Raw genomic sequence first — 19,428 nt, 5'->3', positions numbered from 1 at the left:
GGTCTTACAGATTAAACGCTCACGTAAAAAAAATCGAATAGCTCCTCATTAAAATTTGTTTCGCTCCGTCGATGGTGACACTGCACATCGGGACGACAATTTAGGAGAACCGAAGCCTTAATGAAACTTTGTCCTCTTATGGTACGAATTTCAACATTTCTCGTCGTCGATAACTTCCTCTGGGGGTACGTGAAGGACCGCTGCTATGTTAGTAAGCTACAAAATTTGGAGGAACTTAAAGAAGAAACAACTCGGATTCTTAACAGCATCGAAGTCGTAATGTTGGAGTTGTGTATGAAGAATTTTGTTCACCGCTTAAAACGCGTTATCGAAAAAAGGGGTGGTCACATCGAAAGTGTCCCAAAATAAGCTTTATTTTCTTTTTTTTTAAATTAAAATCGGTTCACTTTTGTAGAAGTTATTAAAATTTGTTGCGTGAGCGTTTAATCTGAAAGATCCTGTACTAATGATAAAAATAATGTACTAAAAATTAGAAAATAAAATAAGTACAAAAAATCTTTCCAAGTTAAACGGTTTCTTTGTGATCAAACGTAATAATAACAATACAGATAATTTACTAAAAGCTAGAAAATAATTGGGAAAATAGCAGTTAGTAGTTATCACACTCCTTCGTTCATTAATCTAGAGCATTGATGAGACTAAAATAAAATCGTGGGGCATATGATGACTGGTAACTGAGGATAATGGAAATTCAACCAATTACCGCATTATAGCGTCGTGACGCATACGTTGTCTGTCACTGCCGCATAGTATTGGGACAAACTGTAGAAATTTGCTCATACTCATTACGCATTATATGCCTATTTTCCGTTCAAAAACTCTGCCTTCTATATTTTTGTTTGCTATATTGAGGTGGTTTTATATTAATCAGCACGTGGCGTAACCGGCACGTACCGGCACGGGCCGACAAATACATAATGTATTTATATTATCAGGCATAGCGACCTCTCAGTACGGGCCGGCAGCGCAGATGGAGCAGAGGAATTTGTTTTCGAAGCGAGAGAGTAAATCCGTGTTGACAACATTCAGCTGCGTATCATAATTTCGGGAAGCGACAATTACTGTACTGGATTTTCATGTGGAATGAACGCACTTCAAAATTAAAATTATGAATGATAAAATAACTTTTCTATATCGAATATATATTTTATTTAAACGAAAACCACATTTTGTTGCAGGCGGGAAAAAAATGGTCGCGCCTCCCTAAATGAATATTGCCACCAGATGTCGACACTGTAGCCAGGTATAGCTACTGGTGGTTGAACCGATGCCGAACCGAAGAGTGACGAACGCATCCATACCACGAACTTTAACATTTGATTTGTATGTATGGTGCCACTCGCCCGTGTAGTTCGTGCTTCGGCACCGGCAAAATATTCTTCTCGAGAATTTCTTCATGCATTTGTCTGAAACGTGCTGTGTATGCCCGGAGTCGTTCCGCAATATATACGCATACACATTTGAAACAAATGTAATAATATTTGTCTTACATGAAACGTGCCGTGCCGGTTACGCTACGTGCCGGATAGCATAATATTACCTTTATGGTGACTTTCAGCCTTTTGAGTGGTTTGCCACTCTGACCAAAGGCTTTACTTCCATTCCGAAGAAAGCATGTTGAGAGTGAGAACTCAACTCGTGATCATTAGTGTGAGAGGTGTTGGTGCTAGCCACTACGCCAGATCGCCTTTAATACTTCTAGATTGCACTTCAGCCAATACACTATCTTTTCACCCAAAGCTTAATTACTCATACACCCAAAATTAATTTTAGCACATGTTTTAGAATCCCGATTTATTACATCAAATGAGCCTAAAAATATCAGAAAATGTGCTGCTCTCAAATACTGGTACAGTCTTTAAATATAGATTCACGTTTATATTATCCTTTTTACTCTTAGAAAACAGTTCCCATTTTCATTTCATAATGAAATGTAATATTATCACACATTTATGTAACAGCACCAGTGGCTATGTGGATGGCATGGTCGTGTAAAACAGTCTTGCATTTCAGCCGGCCTTGGTTCGATCCTCGTTGACATCATTTGGACTTTGTTTTTGGTACAATCCAAAGCTGACGTTCAGTCTGAGAGAAAGATGTGTCTGCTCCCATACATACAAACACTTTAAAGGTTTTGAAAAAGGTGCTTTTATTTGTTCATTTCACCCTTCAGCACATGAAAAAGGATTTTTTCTGCCGAAGTTGAAATGTTTTCTGCCAACGCTAGTTTGAGTGTGCTTCTCATTCAATAGATCCTGCCGGTTCATGCTATCTTCTTACAGATTGAGTAAAGCAGCTCACGACAGCTTTTCCCAAATGCGTTATCCTCCCATGAAATTTGAATTGTTTAATTGCCCACATTCAATAACAACCTTCCAGGGAATATCAGCCTGATGTGGGGGCTCTGCACTGGATGAAGAATGCTGCCTCTCAGCAGATGGTTATGCTAGAGACAAAATAGAAAAGAAGCAAAACGGTCGCCCGGTGAACTTTTTCGATTGAAATGTGGCGCACATACCCCAACACTGATGGATGTGAGAATAATTTCGGCTCGAAATTGGGAACGCCAGATCTGCATGTGGATGGGATTTGGCTGGGATTATACCGTCTCTCCTTCTATCGTCAGAGTGAACTTCAAATTATCATATAGATGTTAGAAAGTGTGCCCTTTTTGTGTTGCCATGGGATTGCCGTATTGTACGTTCAGAGTTGTTACTTTAGCTGTTTTAAATCCCACGAAGTATGGTTTCATAAATACTGTGATAACTGCCTCGAGCTTATACGTTTCAACTTATGTGCCTGGATACAATGCAATATGAATTCCAATTTGCGATCGAAAAAAAGAACCCTACCTAATGGTCCGGCATGCTAGCGAGGATGGCTTTTGTTGCCTTCGTTCGACAATATTCTCAGTAATGAACTCACAAAAATCACCTCCCCTTTCCACGAATCAATCGGTGCGCTAATTGAAACGTCTGCCAGTGCAGAGTATACGCCCCCGTGTCCATCAGAATTGTTTTTTTTTGCGAAGATTCATCACTTCACCGAAAAAAATGTCAGCGTGAAGTACGCATCCGAGCCAGAAGTCATCACTTCCATTTGTTGTTTCGCATTGATGTATCCTGCGGGTGACTTTTTACACGTTTTTTCGCACAAAAAATGTACGGAATGTAGTCCTCACTGGTATTGGCGTAAAGTGGCCTCTCGCTCTTTTGCGACCAAAAACAGCCTTTCCATGAAGCGACTATTATGTTGCACAGGCTCCAGGCAGATCCTGCGCCATGCAACACGACATGCTGATATCCACTGCATATGTATTGTGATTTGGGGTAGCACACGCAAGGTTGAATGCGGCAAGGAGGAAGGAGAGATACCCCGAAGCGGTTTAGATGCGGCCTCTCGGTGCTTGTTTATCGTGCGACCGTTGTGCTTCCTGATCCGGTTCGGTTTGATTAATTTTTGGCCGACCAATATGAGAAGTGTCAGCAAAAACCTTTTTTTTCCTTGTTCGTTCGTGATGCTTTCTCTCTCCTTCTCGTGGAAACAACACACGAGTACAGCTTTTGGTGCTTGTTGGAAGAGGTCTGTCGGAAAATATGAAATGTCTCTTTGACGACACTAATAGTTTGTGTTACAAACTTTATGCATTTCGTATCAAGCGTTAGACAAATTTTTAGCCTGGTGTATTACGAAAACACCTGTGAACATTTCATATTGATACGTTAAGCAATTTTTAAGCCGATTTTCCAAAGTTTGGAGTAAACTAAAGGAGCACTTCATCGCAAATTGTACCAGAAAAACAGAATGCTATGCGTACTCTCAAAATGAACGATTCGTAACTTCCGTTTTCGTAAGTTCGTGGGTGAGGAGTGCGTGTATGTGTGAGAAATATTAGAGAGAAGCTAACTCTGTCATTGTTGAAATTCGAACATATACGTAGAAGGATTTTTTTTATCAAATATGATCATTTATCACCTTCGGAGAGGTTCTGGAAAAAAAATATTTTTTTCATGTGAGAAAGGTGTTTTCTGACTTTAAGGGGATGAATCAAAAATTTAATTCTTCTTTTATTTTCAATAAACGAAAAATATATGCATAAAAAACGAAACTGAAAAACTCTGAATTCTCTAAATCTCCAAAATCTCGGATATCTCGAAAATCTCAGAAATCTCGGAAAACTCTGAACTTTTTGAAACGTTTGAAATCTCTGAAATCTCTCAGTCTCTGAACTCTCTGAAATCTCTGAAATCTCAAGTCTCGAAAATCTCTAAAAAATCTGAAATCTCTGGAATCTCTAAAATCTCACAATGTGTAAAATCTCTGAAACCTCACAAATCTTTGAAATCATAGAAATCTCTGAAATCTCTGAAATCTTTGAAATCTTTGAACTCTCGGATAACGCATAAATCTCGGAAACCTCGAACATTTCTGAAATCATTGAAATCTATGTATTCACCGAAAGCTCTGAAACCTCTGAAAAGCTCTGAAAAACTCTGAAAAACTCTGAAATCACTGAATCTGCAGAATCTCTGAAATCTCTGAAATGTTTGAAATCTCTGAAATCTCTTAAAATCTCTCAGCTCTCTGAAATCTCTGAAATCTGTGGAATCTCTTAAGTCTCGAACATCTCTGAGGTCTCAAGAATCTCTAAAATCTCTGAAAAAACTTCTGAAACTTGAAAAAAATTGATTTTTTATTTCTTCCCGATATTGTTGTCCACTACACCTAGCCATCCAAAGATAAAAATGTACTCGTAAAAATTAAATAATAAATTAATGATGTAGATTCAGTCTGTGTGCGTTGATTTTTTTTCACGAAATTACTTACATCATGTCAAAAATCACTTGAAGTTTTTGACATCGCACTCTGTCGCTTTAATTTATTTTTGCCGAGTGTATATTCCGAACATTGATCCATCGACTAATATCGTGAAATGTAAAACTTAAAATACAGCTGAAGTCATGATTTGTTTTAGAGTGTGGAATGGGAATCTTAATCCTTGTCCGAGACTGAGTTCGCTGTCTGAAATGTGCAATCGACATTTAGATTCTTAAAAAAGTGCATTTAATACACGGATCGGAATTATTAGTGAGAAGCTTTATCTCAACCCTGGTTTCTGTATCCTGAATTTGACATCTTCAATTTAAATTTGAAATCTCTAATATCTCTGAAATCAAAAATCTCTGCAATCTCTGAATTCTCTAGATTCTCTAAAGACTCTGAAATCTCTAAAATCTCTGAAATCTCAGAAATCTCCAAAATCTGTAAAATCACTGGAATGTTTAAAATTTCTGAAATCTTTGAAATTTTCTAGGTTTTCGAGATATTAGAGATCTCGAAAACCTCGAAAATTTCTGCCATCGTCGAAACCTTTATAATTTCCGAAAGCTCTGAACCTTTGAAAAACTCTGAATTCTCTAAATCTCCAAAGTATCGGAAATTTCGGAAATATTTGATACATCTGGAATCTCTGAAATTATTGAAATGTTTGAAATCTCTGAAATCTCCTAAAAGATCTGAGCTCTCTGAAAACTATGAAATTTCTAAAGTCTCGAAAATCTCTTAAATATTTAAAATCTCTGAAATCTCTAAAATCTGTGGAATCTCTGAAATCTCTGAAATCTCTGAAATCTCTGAAACCTCTGAAACCTCTGAAATCTTTGAACTCTCTAAAATTTCTGAAATTTTGGAAATCTCGGATATCTCGGAAATCTTGGAATCCTCGAAAATTTCTGAAATCACTTAAACCTCTGTAATCTCCTGTAAAGCTCTGCAACCTCTGAAGAACTCCGAAAAACACTGAAATCTCTGAATCTCCAAAATCTCTGAAATCTCTGAAATATTTAAAATCTCTTAAAACTCCTGAAATCTCTGCAATCTCTTAAATCTGTCAAATATCTCAAATCTCTGAAATCACCGAAGTCTCGGAAATGTCTAAAATCACTAAAATCTCTGAATTATCTAAAGCCTCTGAAATCTGTGAAATCTGAAGTCTCTAAAATCTCTGAAATCTCTGAAATCTCTGAAATCTCTGAGATCTCTGAAATCTCTGAAGTCTCTAAAATCTCTGAAACTTCTGAAATCTATGAAATCTTAAATCTCCACAATCTGTGAAATCTCTGAAATGTTGGCAATCTCAGAAACATCAGAAATCTTTGAAATCTTTGAAATCTCTGAAATATCTGAAATTTTTAATATCTGTGAAATCTCGGATGTCTCGAAAATCTCGGAAACCTCGAAAATTTCTTAAATCACTAAAATCTCTGTAATCACCGAAAGCTCTGAAACCTCGTCTCGAATATCTCTGAAATTTCTGAAATCTTTAAACTCTCCGAAATCACGAGAGCTTCTGAAATCTTTAGAATCTCTAAGATCATTAAAATCTCTTAAACATCTGAATACTCTGAAATCTCTGAAATCTAGGAAACTTATAAAATCTCTGAAATCCCTAAAATCGCTAAGATCTATAAAATCTATAAAATCTATAAAATCTATAAAATCGATAAAATCTCTAAAATCTCTGAAATCTCTAAAATTTCTGAAATTTCTAAAATATCTGAAATCTCCAAAAACTGTGGAATCTCTGGAATGTTTGAAATCTCTGAAGTCTTTGAAATCTCGGTTATTTAAAAAATCTCGGAAACATTGAATATTTCTGAAATCACCGAAACTTCTATAATCTCCGAAAGCTCTGAACCTCTGAAAAACTCTGAATCCCCAAAATCTCGGAAATCTCTGAAATGTTTTAAAATTTTTAAATCTCTGAAATCTCTTAAAATCTATGAAATCTGTGAAATCTCTAATCTAAAAATCTTTGAAATATCTGAAATTTCTGAAATCTCTAAAATCTCTTAATTCTTGAAAATCTCTGAAATGTTTGAAATCTCTGAAATCTGTGGAATCTATAAAGTCTCAAAAAACTCTGAAATCTCTAAAATCACTGAAACCTCTGAAACATCTGAAATCACTGAAATATCTGAAATCTCTGAAATCTCTGAAATCTCTGAAATCTCTGAAATCTCTAATATCTTTGAAATCTCTGAAGTTCCTAGAATCTCTGAAGACACCAAAATTTCTGAAACTTTTGAGATCTCTAAAATCTCTGAAGACTCTAAAATATCTAAAATCTCTGAAATTCTTGAAAATTCTGAATAATATAAAATCTCTGAAATCTCTGAAATCTCTTAAATCTCTGAAATCTTTAAAAAAAAACCTGAAACCTCTGAAACCTGTAAAAAAAACTCTGAATCCTCGAAATCTCCAAAATCTCGGAAATTTATCATACTTATTTCTAGAATTTCTGAAATGTTTAAAATGTTTGAAGTCTCTAAAATTTCCTAAAATCTGTGCTCTCTGAAATCTATTGAATCTCTAAAGTCTCGAAAATCTCTGAAATATCTTAAATCTCTGAAATATCGAAAATCTTTGAAATTTCTGTCTGTGAAATCTCTGAAATCTTTAAATTCTCTGAAATCACTAAAATCTCTGAGATCCCTAAAATCTCTGAAATCTCTAAAATCTCTGGAATTTCTGGAATCTCCGAAATCTTTGAAATCTTTGAAATATCTGAAGTCTATGAAATCTCTGAAATCAGTGAAATTTCTGGAATCTTGAAATCTTGAAATCTATGAAATTTTTGAATTCTCGGAAACTTCTGAAATCTCTAAAATCTCTATAATCACTAAAATCTCTGAAATCTCTGAAATCTCTGGAATCTCCGAAATCTTTGAAATCTTTGAAATATCTGAAGTCTATGAAATTCCTGAAATCAGTGAAATCTCAGAAATCTCAGAAATCTCTGAAATCTTCGAAATCACTGAAATCTTTGAATTCTTTGAAATCTGTGAAATCTCTGAAATCTTTGGAAGCTCTGATGTCTCTAAAATTTCTGAAATCCCTTAAATCTCTGAAATCTCTGGAAGCTCTGATATCTCTGAAGTCTCTGAAATCTCTAAAATGTCTAAAGTCTCTGAAATCTATAAAATCTGTGATTTTTCCTTCTTGTTTTCTTTTTCTTCTCCTTCTTCTTGTTTTTGTTTTTTTTAATTTTCCCTCTACATTTTCTGCTTGTTTTTTTTCATCTTTTTTCCTCCTCCTTTTTCTTTTTCTTCTCGTTTTTATTTTTGTTCTTTCTTTTTTCTCATTCTGTATTCCTTTATTGTTGACGTAGGATAAAGTTTAACATAGGATCCCCCCATGACGTACGCTTGCATTAAATGATTTTTCCTCATTACTCGTTGTTTCCGACCTTTCTCTCCTTTCTCTCCTTGCGTTACCTCAGCTTTCAAGAAAAAATATTTAAAATACATAGCGCCCTTGGTTCCGAGACCATGTAAATTATAAAAAAAACAAATGCAATAAATAATTATGAGAACAAAATCCTTTTGTGTGTTGTGTGATATTTTTAAAGATGACTAGATCGCCTTTAATTTGATATGTCTATCATCGGAATGTCTATCATACTTCAAAAGTTATGAATTTTTGAAAAAAATAATTTTTGGGAAAAAAGGGAAAAAGTTGATTTTTTGGACCACCCTAAAATGGAAATGGTCTCCCTAATGAAAAAAATAGGAAAATAGGGGTCGAATGTTTTGTGGTAAAGAACAAAATTACGGAAATCTGAGAATCACTATATCGGTTTAGTATGAAATGGCTGTTATACAAATGCTGTACCAGTTTGGGAAAGTAGCACATTTTCTGTTATTTCAAAGCTCATATAATGTTATAAAGCAAGATTCCAAAACATGTGCTGGAAATTCATTTTAGGTGTACGAACAATTTCATTTCACACTGATTTTTATGAAGGCTTATCGTAAGTCTTCTTTTCAAAAAACAATAACTCATAATCTAGCTGATAGAAATATGCGATCGACAAAGTAGTCAAGAAACTTTCCTTAAACAATAAAATTTTGAATGCATCGTTAAAAAATAATAACGAAAAATTAGTAATAGTATATTTATATCTCAAATCATTGGTAATTCAATAATATGACATCGTTTCAAAAGATGAAATTGGAACTTGAAATAATATTCTAAGCCCTTTCTTTTCAAATAACGTTGCGAATCATTTGGTTATAACAAAAATAGGCCTAATCCTGAATTTACTTCCATGAGCTGTTAACCGAGAATACCGCTAAATGATTCATACATTATTAATTAAAAGCCCGTTACCATTCATAGACTATACTCACGCAGTTCTCCAACTCTATTATTCGAGATGCCATACAAAAATCCACAACCACTTCCGCCACTGCAGGCAGCGGATATAATCAATTCCAGGATCAACCAACGTCTTTATGGTCCTAATCAATGATTCATCTCGTGACTAAAACCCCACTTATGTCCGGGGTCTGACAAGATTTACTGACAACTCGGGGCCAGTCTCGGGGAGGGCACAATTCCCACTTTCATAACTCGGAAGGAAACATCATAGTCAACCTTTCCGCGCCGTTGTTTCGTTGTCGCACACCGCGTAAATATTTCATCACCATCGCAGCATCCGTCGTAGCGTTTGCTGTATTACTCCCGCGCGGGGAGAATCAAAGGGACAAAAAGGTTAGTACTTACTATTCGAACACCATATACAGCATGCCTTCGGAGCTGTACGTTTCCAGCAGCTCGACGATGTGGGGATGCTTCAGCATGTGACATATTGTTGCTTCCCGTTTCAGATCTGCAATCAGAGAAAGAAAGAGAGTAGAACATAAAACATTCAGCACTCATTGTTCAAACATGTGCATGCGTGGGAGACTGCTTCTCAACGGCCATGCGTGGATTACGTACTTGGGATCAACTTGGTGTAATTGGGGCGGCAAGCCCCAACAGTTGATGTGGAACATATTTTCCAGCAGAATTAACACAAAGTCGATTTACTGCCTGGCAGTTGAATGGAAATTAATTTACGCGTGTGTGTGTGTGTGTGTGTGTGTGTGGGAGTGTACGGTATGTCGCCGAAACAATGGAGCAAACTGCCACTCCCGAAGCTTTGCGGGTAAGATAATCCCACCCCCTCCCATGAGATGCTCCCCTCTCCACCCAGGGGATTGAATGCATGCCGAGATGCGGACCCTATTTGTCATGATGAAGTTTTGAGTGCTTTCAAATATCAATTATAACATGCTTGGGGAAAGACGTGATGGCATCTTTTCGTCATCATTTCCATTTTCCCCTTTGGGGGAAACTTTCAGACTTTCTCGAGCATAATATGATCCGCCTTTGCTGCCTTCGGTCGGAATTCTATGCGGTATAAGATGAAAGACTTCTTTTTCGTTCTCGTTCTCTTTTTTTTTACTTTTATATTTTATTCCTACTTCGACTTTCATATTTTCTGATGCTGTTTGCTGCTATCTGCGCTGCGGTTCCATATTCTCAGCGCGGTTTCGGGTGGCCTAAATCGTGGTTATGTTTTATGAATATAGTATTCCCTGTCTGCGAATGTTGGGCTTATTGCTTCCGACTGAGGGTGAATTTTATTGCTGATGAAAATTTAAAACATTTCACCGAAAGAGAGATCTGATTAAATTGTGTCAGTCAGTCGGCAGGCACTGGGTGAGTATTTTTAAGTGGATTAGGCTTTTATCATACCCAATGAAAATCAGAACCACGTCCATTTGAGATCTCTCGAAAATCTTGATAAAATTCAACATCAGCGAGCGATGCTCTCTTTCTCTTCATACTCATACAGAGAGTAGTTGAAGTATGTACAACTTACAAACAACAACAAACAAATTGATTTACAAATGTTCAATTACATTTGTCTCAAATTCAGAACAGCAAAAATACGGTTTTTAAAAAAAAATCATAACTTTTGAAGTATTGAACTGATTCAGATGATACACATCAAATTGAACCAATGAGGCAGTCTTTTTTGATAAAATATTATACTCGATTTGGTATTCGTAATTATTGATTGTATTTGTTTTTTCATAGTTTACATGGTTTCGGCTATGAAAATGCTATGTTTTTCTATATTTTTTCTTGAAAAGTGAGATTTTTTACATAAGATATTCCAAATCAGAGATGTTTTTTTTGAAGAAGAACCAAAACACGTGTAAGAAAAAGTAGTTGTCAAAAATTAACTGAACATTCAAAATATTCGTGATTATATAGGTGATATACATGAGTAACAACATAATGCCAAAAAAAAAATCTAGAACATCGAATATACGTAACCTGCGTAAATTCGAAAGTCGCGATACTTTTTAAACAGACCTCTTACATTGACATAAGGAAACAAAGTGCGACATATGGCCAACTTGTATAGTGCTCATATATACGCTCATATATATCATCGTCATAAATCACACAAAATCTACAAAATTATCCGCCGTTTCATAACGTTGGGTGGAGCGGGTTTCTGTACGATTGAATCACACGTAAGCATTGTTGATTTTAATACTTGTCAAAAATAGACATATATGGCCCGCTAGCGAGAACAAGAATGAATCTACCATCTTCAGCGGCTTTCATAAAACTATGCAACCCATCGTCTCTGGAAGGCCACCAGATCTTTCCACTAAAGAGTTATTTCATAAATTTCGATGCATTCTCAAGTTATATCCGTAATAATAGGATTGTGCAGATGTAAAAAAAGCGTGGTTCTATCTCACCAGCTGAGCGAGCGGGGCATCCTTCAAAGACAACTGGCCGAATTGATAAAGCTATCGTGAAAAAGGCGGCGCTGGACCGAGGACTATCAGCTTCGAAAATTGCGAAACGAGTTGAAAGCGAGTTTTCCATTAAAATGACATCGCAATCCAGAAATCGCCTCCATAAGAAAGGTCTTAAGGACAGAGTGGCACTTAGGAAGTCATGGTTGTCCGCAAAAAAATATCAAAAAAAGATAGAAGTGGGCCCAAGACACATTTCATGAACCAGTGATGACTGGAATAAGGTGATTCGGTCAGACAAAACGAAAGTGATGTGAAAGTGATCTGGGTCTGATGGTATTACAATAAAATTTTGCGGCCTACAGTCAAGCATGGCGGTGATGAGTTACGATACCAATATTGAATTTTCAACCAACTGAGCATGACTTTGACTTGTTTTTCTTGAAGTTACTCGATGAAGATCTATGCCAGACGCAACAAGAACTTGCAGAAATGTTGGGAATGGCACAACAAGCAATTTCACAGCGAACAACTGCTTCAGCGACAGAAAATAAAAGGTTTCCTGCACCGAATCGTGACTGGTGACGAAAAGTGGATACGGTACGACAATCATAAGCGTAAAAAAGTTTGGGTTTAGCCCGGCCAGCCATCAACATCAACCGCAAAATCGAATATTCATGGTTCCAAGCTTATTCTGTGTATCTGGTGGGATCAGCTCGGTGTCGTTTATTATATAAGCTACTCAAACCAAATGAAACTATCCCAGGAGAGCGTTACCGACAACAATTGATGCGTTTGAGCCGAGCCCTGAAGGACAAGAGGTCGCAATATGCCGATAGACACGCCAAGGCGATTCTGCAACATGACAACGCTCGGTCCCATGTTGCAATTGGTGTCGAAAACTACCCGGAGAACATCAAATGGGAGATCTTATCCGACCCGCCGTATTCATCAGACATCGCTCCCTCCGATTACCATTTGTTCCGGTCGATGACACATGGCCTCATATGATGATACCAAAAAATGGGTCGATGACTGGATTGCAGCGACCTCATAATAAAAGACGGGTTTTGTTTACCCATGTTTATGATAGGGACCGATCGAGGAAAAATAAACATATCTTCATCGCACAATCCTTTTTGCGGATCGTGTGAATTATAGAACACATTTTATGATAGGCTCGGGTAGATCCCGAATAAATAAATTCAGGTCGGACTCAATTATCCGGATTATTGATATTTTTTTTGCACTTTGGAAACAATTAAATATTGCCGAGAAAATTGCACAATTCATGTATCTTTTCCACCGAATGTCACAAATCGCTTATAACCGCTGACTGTTTCAGTTATGGGACTTTTCAAGCAAAAGCTCTCAATTTCCCAGAACGATTGGCTACTCAACCATCCTGGAAAAACTATTTCTATACACGACCTTTCAGATATAGTTGTATCGGCTTGTAATGCTTCTTTCAATCTGAGTAATATCCTAGCTGGATTCGAAATGACAGGTTGCCATCCATTCTCAAGAAAGGTTTTTTCGGACAAGGATTTTGAATGCTCAAATGATTTTACCTACTGGAGCGGAGGTAGCAACTGACTCATCGGGTAATACAACAATGCTGCAAAACATTGCGTCTACAGCACAGATAGATTTGGCTTTGGCAACGTTTTCCCCGGAAAATGTTGAACCTTTTCCAAAAACATCACCGCGGAAAACCATCACTCGAAAACGGAAGAAAGCAAAATCACGAATTTCAACTGACTCTCATAGCAAGCAGTTTCCTTTCAGACAAATACTGATAAACAGAAAAATGCAGAACATGCTGGTAATAAGAGGAAACGGAAGTAATTGTTGATAAACATAAAATTTCAATTATTTTTTCGTTGTCCGAAAGTGCCCCAGGACTGTCCGAAACTGCCTCGCACATGGGGCACATTCGGACAAAAAGGCAATTATCAAAAATTCGAATAAACCATTCGAAATCGCATCAATGCACACCTCTAACACGCTCATATGATACATTGATGTCCAAATGACAACCAGGATGAATTCAGGATTTTTTTTTGCAAAATTTGCAAAAAAATATTAAAAATCAAGAAGAAAAAGTGTCCGAATGTGCCCCCTCTCCCCTACACCATGAAAATATTCCGAAGAAAATTAGGTGAGAAATAAACGTTGAATTTCCATTATCCACAGTAAGATGTTTCATCATATACCCCACGATTTTATTTTAGTCTAATTATTGCCCTAGATTAATGAAGGAACGGATATGACAAGTGCTACTTACCTAATTATTTTCTAGCTTTTAGTTCATTGAACCGTCTAACTTAAAAGTTTTTTTACTTATTTTATTCTCTAGTTTTTAGTAAATTATCTGTATCATTAGTATACATCTCTACGATAAAACCATTCAACTTTTTTTAAATTTTTATTTCTTAACTAACTTTCTTCGGAATATTTTGATGATGTACTGTATTCTATTAGTCAAATCATTTCATTTGATACCAATATTGAGGGGATTGCAAAAAATTACATAGTCGACTATTTTGTGGCGGCGATCTTTTCGAATTTATGTTGTTCATAATGTAGTGTTTTCTCCAAGTCAAGCCATTCAGCCATTTTTAACGGCGGCCGCCATTGAATTTTTCAAGATCATGGAATACGCAATTTTATAATGACAGTAGAATTAAAGGTATGTTCCAAATTTGAGATCAATCAGTCAACAGCAACGGGGTCAAATATCAATTAATGTGAAACAGTCCTACAAACATTCAAACATATATACAAACAGAGCAAGATGCATGAAACTATTAAAAAAGTAATTGTTTATTTGTGAGCTGGGCCATCTTGGACTTAGATTTTTCATGATCTACTGTATTCTACCAGTCGAGCACTTTCATTTGATACCCATAATGATGGAGCTTTGAAAAAAATATATAATGCCATTTTGTGGTGGCGGCCATTTTAGATTAGCATTTTTCATAAATAACTGTGTTCTACCAGTCAATCCCCTTCATTTGATATCCATATTGATACCCAAATCATTCAAAATTTCCGATCTAAAAATAAGAAAAATCAAAAATAAAATACTCCGGGTAATCGAGTCTAAAATTCCAGATGATCCAATCCCGGATAATCGAGTCCGACCTGTACCTCTCTATTGTACGACCCTCGTTTGCGGATCGTGTGATTCATAGGTCTAGTTTTACGATACAGGGCTTTTGTTTTTGCTTTGGTGTTACGATAGCGACAATCTTATCGTAAGTTCGTTTTGTTGATTATATTCGAAAGAGGTAAAAAAAAAGTTCACCACCTCGAAAAAACACCCTATGCCAAATACTAGCTTAATCGGACTCAAGGGAGAGTGGCGCAAAGCGGTCAAAGTTTGAGTTTTTTTTTTAAATTGAAAAATCACCTAAGGGGGGAATGAAGGAAATCGGGGGTTCCAAAAAAAAATTTTTGGTGCCAAATGTCTTAAAATTGCATGAAACGTCGAGACCTAGTGTCATCTCGAAAAAAATTTTTTTGTCGTAAATCGACACTCTGGGACTTAGTTTTTTTCGGAATACGAAACGAAACGTATGGGTTTGGGTATCAATAAAAATAGTTATCTCGATTTTTCATTCGGAACTTGTTGCGAAATGTTGATTTGCACGATAATATAACCTTTGCAAAATATTAGCTCATTCGAAATTCATTTATTAATATCACAGACGTAAAAATTTGAGTTTTTTTGAAAAACGAAAGATCACCGAAAATTTCAAAAAAAATTGTTAGTGCCAAATGTCTTAAAATTGCATTACTCGTCGAGATTTACTGTTATCTCGAAAAAAAAAATTGCAAAAAAAAATTTTTTTTTGGCTCTTGGTTTTTCTGTCTAAACGGTCGATTTTTAACAATTTTTTTTTTATATAACTGTAAATCTCGATGTGTCATGCAATTTTAAGACGTTTGGCATATAAAAAATTGAAAACCCCGATTTTCGGTGATTTTTCGGTTTTAAAAAAACTCAAATTTTAACGTCTGCAACACTAATAAATGAAGTTCGAATGAGCTAATATTAGGCTGTCAAAAAAGTCCTGCGGTATTTTTTTTTTAATTTTCATTTGTTCATAAAATTAGTTACAATCATCTGTTTTAAGTACCTTATATCCCATCCTTCTCCTAAAAATATGTCACCCTTCAAAACTCGAGTACACCGCGAGTAACCGGTTTTCCACCTTACTAACCATAGATGTAAGAAAATTGTTTATATATATATATATATATAGTTTTAAAATTATATTTAAGAATTCGGCTCCTTTAAACTTAAGTAACTGAGCCTGTAAAAATAAACGAATTAATAAAAAAAAATCTGTTTTAAGTCAAATATGCGCCGTTTTGTTCGATGACTTGTTCCCAACGAGATGCCAACTTCATAATACCCCTGTTATAGAAGCTCGCTTCCTTATTGGCAAAAAACTCGGATAGCCAATTTTCACAGGCCTCTTTTGTGGCTAACTTCTAACTACCTAGCTCGTTCGCCATGGGCAAAAACAGGTGGTAGTCACTTGGTGCAAGGTCCGGACTATACGGCGGATGCAAAAGAACCTCCCATCCGAGCTCCCGAAGCTTCTGGCGCGTCACCAAAGAAGTGTGTGGCCTGGCGTTGTCCTGATGGAAGACAATGCGGCCTCTGTTTATCAAAGATGGCCTCTTCTTCATGAGTGCTACCTTCAAGCGGTCCAGTTGTTGGCAGTACAGGTCCGAATTGAGCGTTTGGCCATATGGAAGCAGCTCATAATAGATTATTCCTTGACAATCCCACCAAACACACAGCAGAACCTTCCTGGCCGTTAATGAGGGCTTGGCCACCGTCTGAGCCGCTTCAGCGGGCTTCGAACACGACCGTTTGCGCTTCACGTTGTGACCCGCTTTTCATCGCCAGTCACCATCCGCTTCAGAAACGGGTCGATTTTGTTGCGATTCAGCAGCGATTCACATGCGTCGATACGGTCAAAGAGGTTTTTTGCGTCAACGTGTGTGGCACCCATACATCGAGCTTCTTTGTGAATCCAAGCTTCGTCAAATGGTTAATAACGGTTTGATGACTTATCCCCAGTTCTTGGCCCATGCTACGGCTGCTACTATGCCGGTCTTTCTCGGCTAATTCAGCGATTTTGTCGCAATTTTCGACGACAGGCCTTCCGGAGCGTGGCGCATCTTCGACGACCTCTACACCAGAACGAAAACGTTGAAACCATCGTTGTGCGATGAAAATGGAAACTGTATCAGGTCCATAAACTGCACAAATTTTATTGGCAGCTTGAGATGCATTTTTGCCTTTGTCATAGTAGTACTGTAAAATATGTCGGATTTCCTCTTTATTTTGCTCCATATTTGCGACACTATAACTCACGAACGACTTAACCAAACAAAACACTGTCAAGGACTATATTATAGCGCGCAAAAATACTTTTCCAACAAGCTATAGTATGACTCGATACAATGAATACAACTAGAACTACGCGCTTACAACGACACCTCGCGGAAATACCGCAGGACTTTTTTGACAGCCTAATATTTTGCTTAGGGTATATTATCGTGCAAATCAACATTTCGCAATAAGTTCCGAATGAAAAATCGAGATAATTATTTTTATTGGCACTTAAGACCATATGTTTCGTCTCGTACTCCGAAAAAAAAGTCCCAGAGTGTCTATTTTCGATAAAAAACCAAAAAAAATCGAGATGACACGTTTCATGAAATTTTAAGACATTTGGCATCAAATTTTTTTTTTTCGAAAATCCCGATTTCCTTTACTGGTGATTTTTCGATTTTCAAAAAACTCAAACTTTGACCGCTTTGCGCCACTCTCCCTTAAGTCCGATTGAGCTGGTATTTGGCATAGGGTGTTTTTCGAGGTGGTAAACATTTTGTATAGGGTAACTTTTTGAAATTTTAAGGTCGATTTTTTCCCATACATTCATTGGCACCCTAATATATACTCTTGGAATAGAAAATAAAGAATGGAGTTGATATGAAGACGCAAAAAGAACGGTCGTGTTTTTCATCGAAAAAGAAAAAAAAATGCTTTACACCGCTCGGTCAGCGGTGCAGGATTGCCTCAAAAGACCAGTTCTTCTTTCAGCGTGGAACCCGTATGTTACCAGAAAGATGGGAGAAGGTTGTAGCTAGCGATGGACAGTATTTTGAATAATCTATAACTTCTCTTCTTTTCATAATAAAACGTTGAACTTTAAAAAAAACGCTGAAAACTTATTTGCACTCCCAATATTTTTCAGCGAAGAAAGCTATGTTCTTCGGTGGAAAACTGAAGGTGAACAAAATTTCGCAGCAGTTGCTGTCGCCGCCACCACATAACCTATTCGGCTCGGATTTCCTGTTTCCGTTCTGTGGTGCTGAGTTGCGAAATTATGTCATAATGAATTATTTATGTGGGAAATTGTGTTTTTCTTCCAATCATTTCGCAATCCTACGTTAATCAAGTGGTCGTGTCTTGGACACCATCTTTCTAATTTTGTTTCAGACAGCTTTACTCAGCGTTTTCTTTTCTTGTTGTCAGAAAAATGGCAAGATGGTTGATCCTCGATTACTTTTGAAAATATAAATATATATATATATATATATATATATATATATATATATATATATATATATATATATATATATATATATATATATATATATATATATATATATATATATATATATATATATATATATGACGCGCACACTTTCTCTCGGGCAAAAGAACAAAACGGCCAAAAATAATATAACCATAAATCTTGTACTATATTACCGTTGCTCTTTTGCCCTCAACACAAACAAAACACTTGATGATTTGGGTGGACAAAGATGACCCGAACCATCCGGGAAAAAAACACCCTCTTCTGACTGACGTGACAATTTTTTGTTATGGCACACATGACACACGTCCAATCCAGTGGGGGGAGGACGAAACGAACACGTGCGTGTTCACATGGTTAACAATTAAATCACGACGTGGCTGGGTTCCGCTACCGAGCAGAACCCTCTTGGTTGAGCGTGGAAGCGTGGTCAAACACAAAACGATTTTTTTTCGGTTGCCGAACATTGCTGTCATTTCTCTCTCACTCTCCCTCTTTTATACTTGATACCGTTTGGTTACCTCGATGATGGACATCCGACCGCATGTAGATGGTGATCCTAATGCCACCGGAATGTGTCTGCCTGGTTGACCCCCGCTTTTGATAAGCGAAGGATATGCGAACATTATGAACCCCTACCCGAATTATCGCATCGTGTAGTTTTTATTTTTCAGTCTCAAATAATGTCATCTGCGATCAATACTCAGCAAACACACGAGAAAAAATCAATCGAACAGCAATAAGTTTACGAAAAACGTGCCGAGAAAAAGAAATTGACTCCGGTAAAAGTTATTTCGGGTAGCAACACACCGCTGCCAAAGTTTACTGCCTGCAGCTGACAATAAAACAGTATCCGGCCGGAGACTCGAGCTCGAACTTTTTTTTTTCTTCTGCTTCTTGCCTCTGGAAGTAAATCTGAAAGTTCTCCGCTGCTTCCGAGAGGATGTTTCCTTTTACTGCTCGTTTCCCAAAACGAGATGAAGAAGTCAAGTATATTGGATTTTATAGCAGATGTGACGTCTGATAAACCACCGATCGCTGCATCTTTTTTTATTATTGCTTTTCTCATTGTTTGACACAAACACAAAGCTGTGACATCGATGCTGCTGCCGTTGCAACTGTTATGTAGAACAGTTCGGCATACTTAGTAAGATATGTTTCCGTTGCAT

The 19,428-nt window shown here is 36.9% G+C and overlaps 1 protein-coding gene across 15 annotated transcripts in view; it reads right to left on the bottom strand.

Moving 5' to 3' along the window:
• The window catches only part of LOC129776923 (peripheral plasma membrane protein CASK), an 858,562-nt gene that overhangs the window by 703,247 nt on the left and 135,887 nt on the right, over window positions 1-19,428 (bottom strand). For all 15 annotated transcript variants that reach the window (XM_055782870.1, XM_055782878.1, XM_055782933.1 and 12 more), the window contains exon 3: window positions 9,589-9,694. In XM_055782870.1, the coding sequence (XP_055638845.1) occupies window positions 9,589-9,694 (106 nt within the window). The remainder of the gene's footprint in view (window positions 1-9,588; window positions 9,695-19,428) is intronic.

Source organism: Toxorhynchites rutilus, chromosome 1 (genome assembly GCF_029784135.1).
Source record: "Toxorhynchites rutilus septentrionalis strain SRP chromosome 1, ASM2978413v1, whole genome shotgun sequence".
NCBI lineage: Eukaryota > Metazoa > Arthropoda > Insecta > Diptera > Culicidae > Toxorhynchites > Toxorhynchites rutilus.
This window is presented reverse-complemented; position numbering and strand designations above follow the sequence as displayed.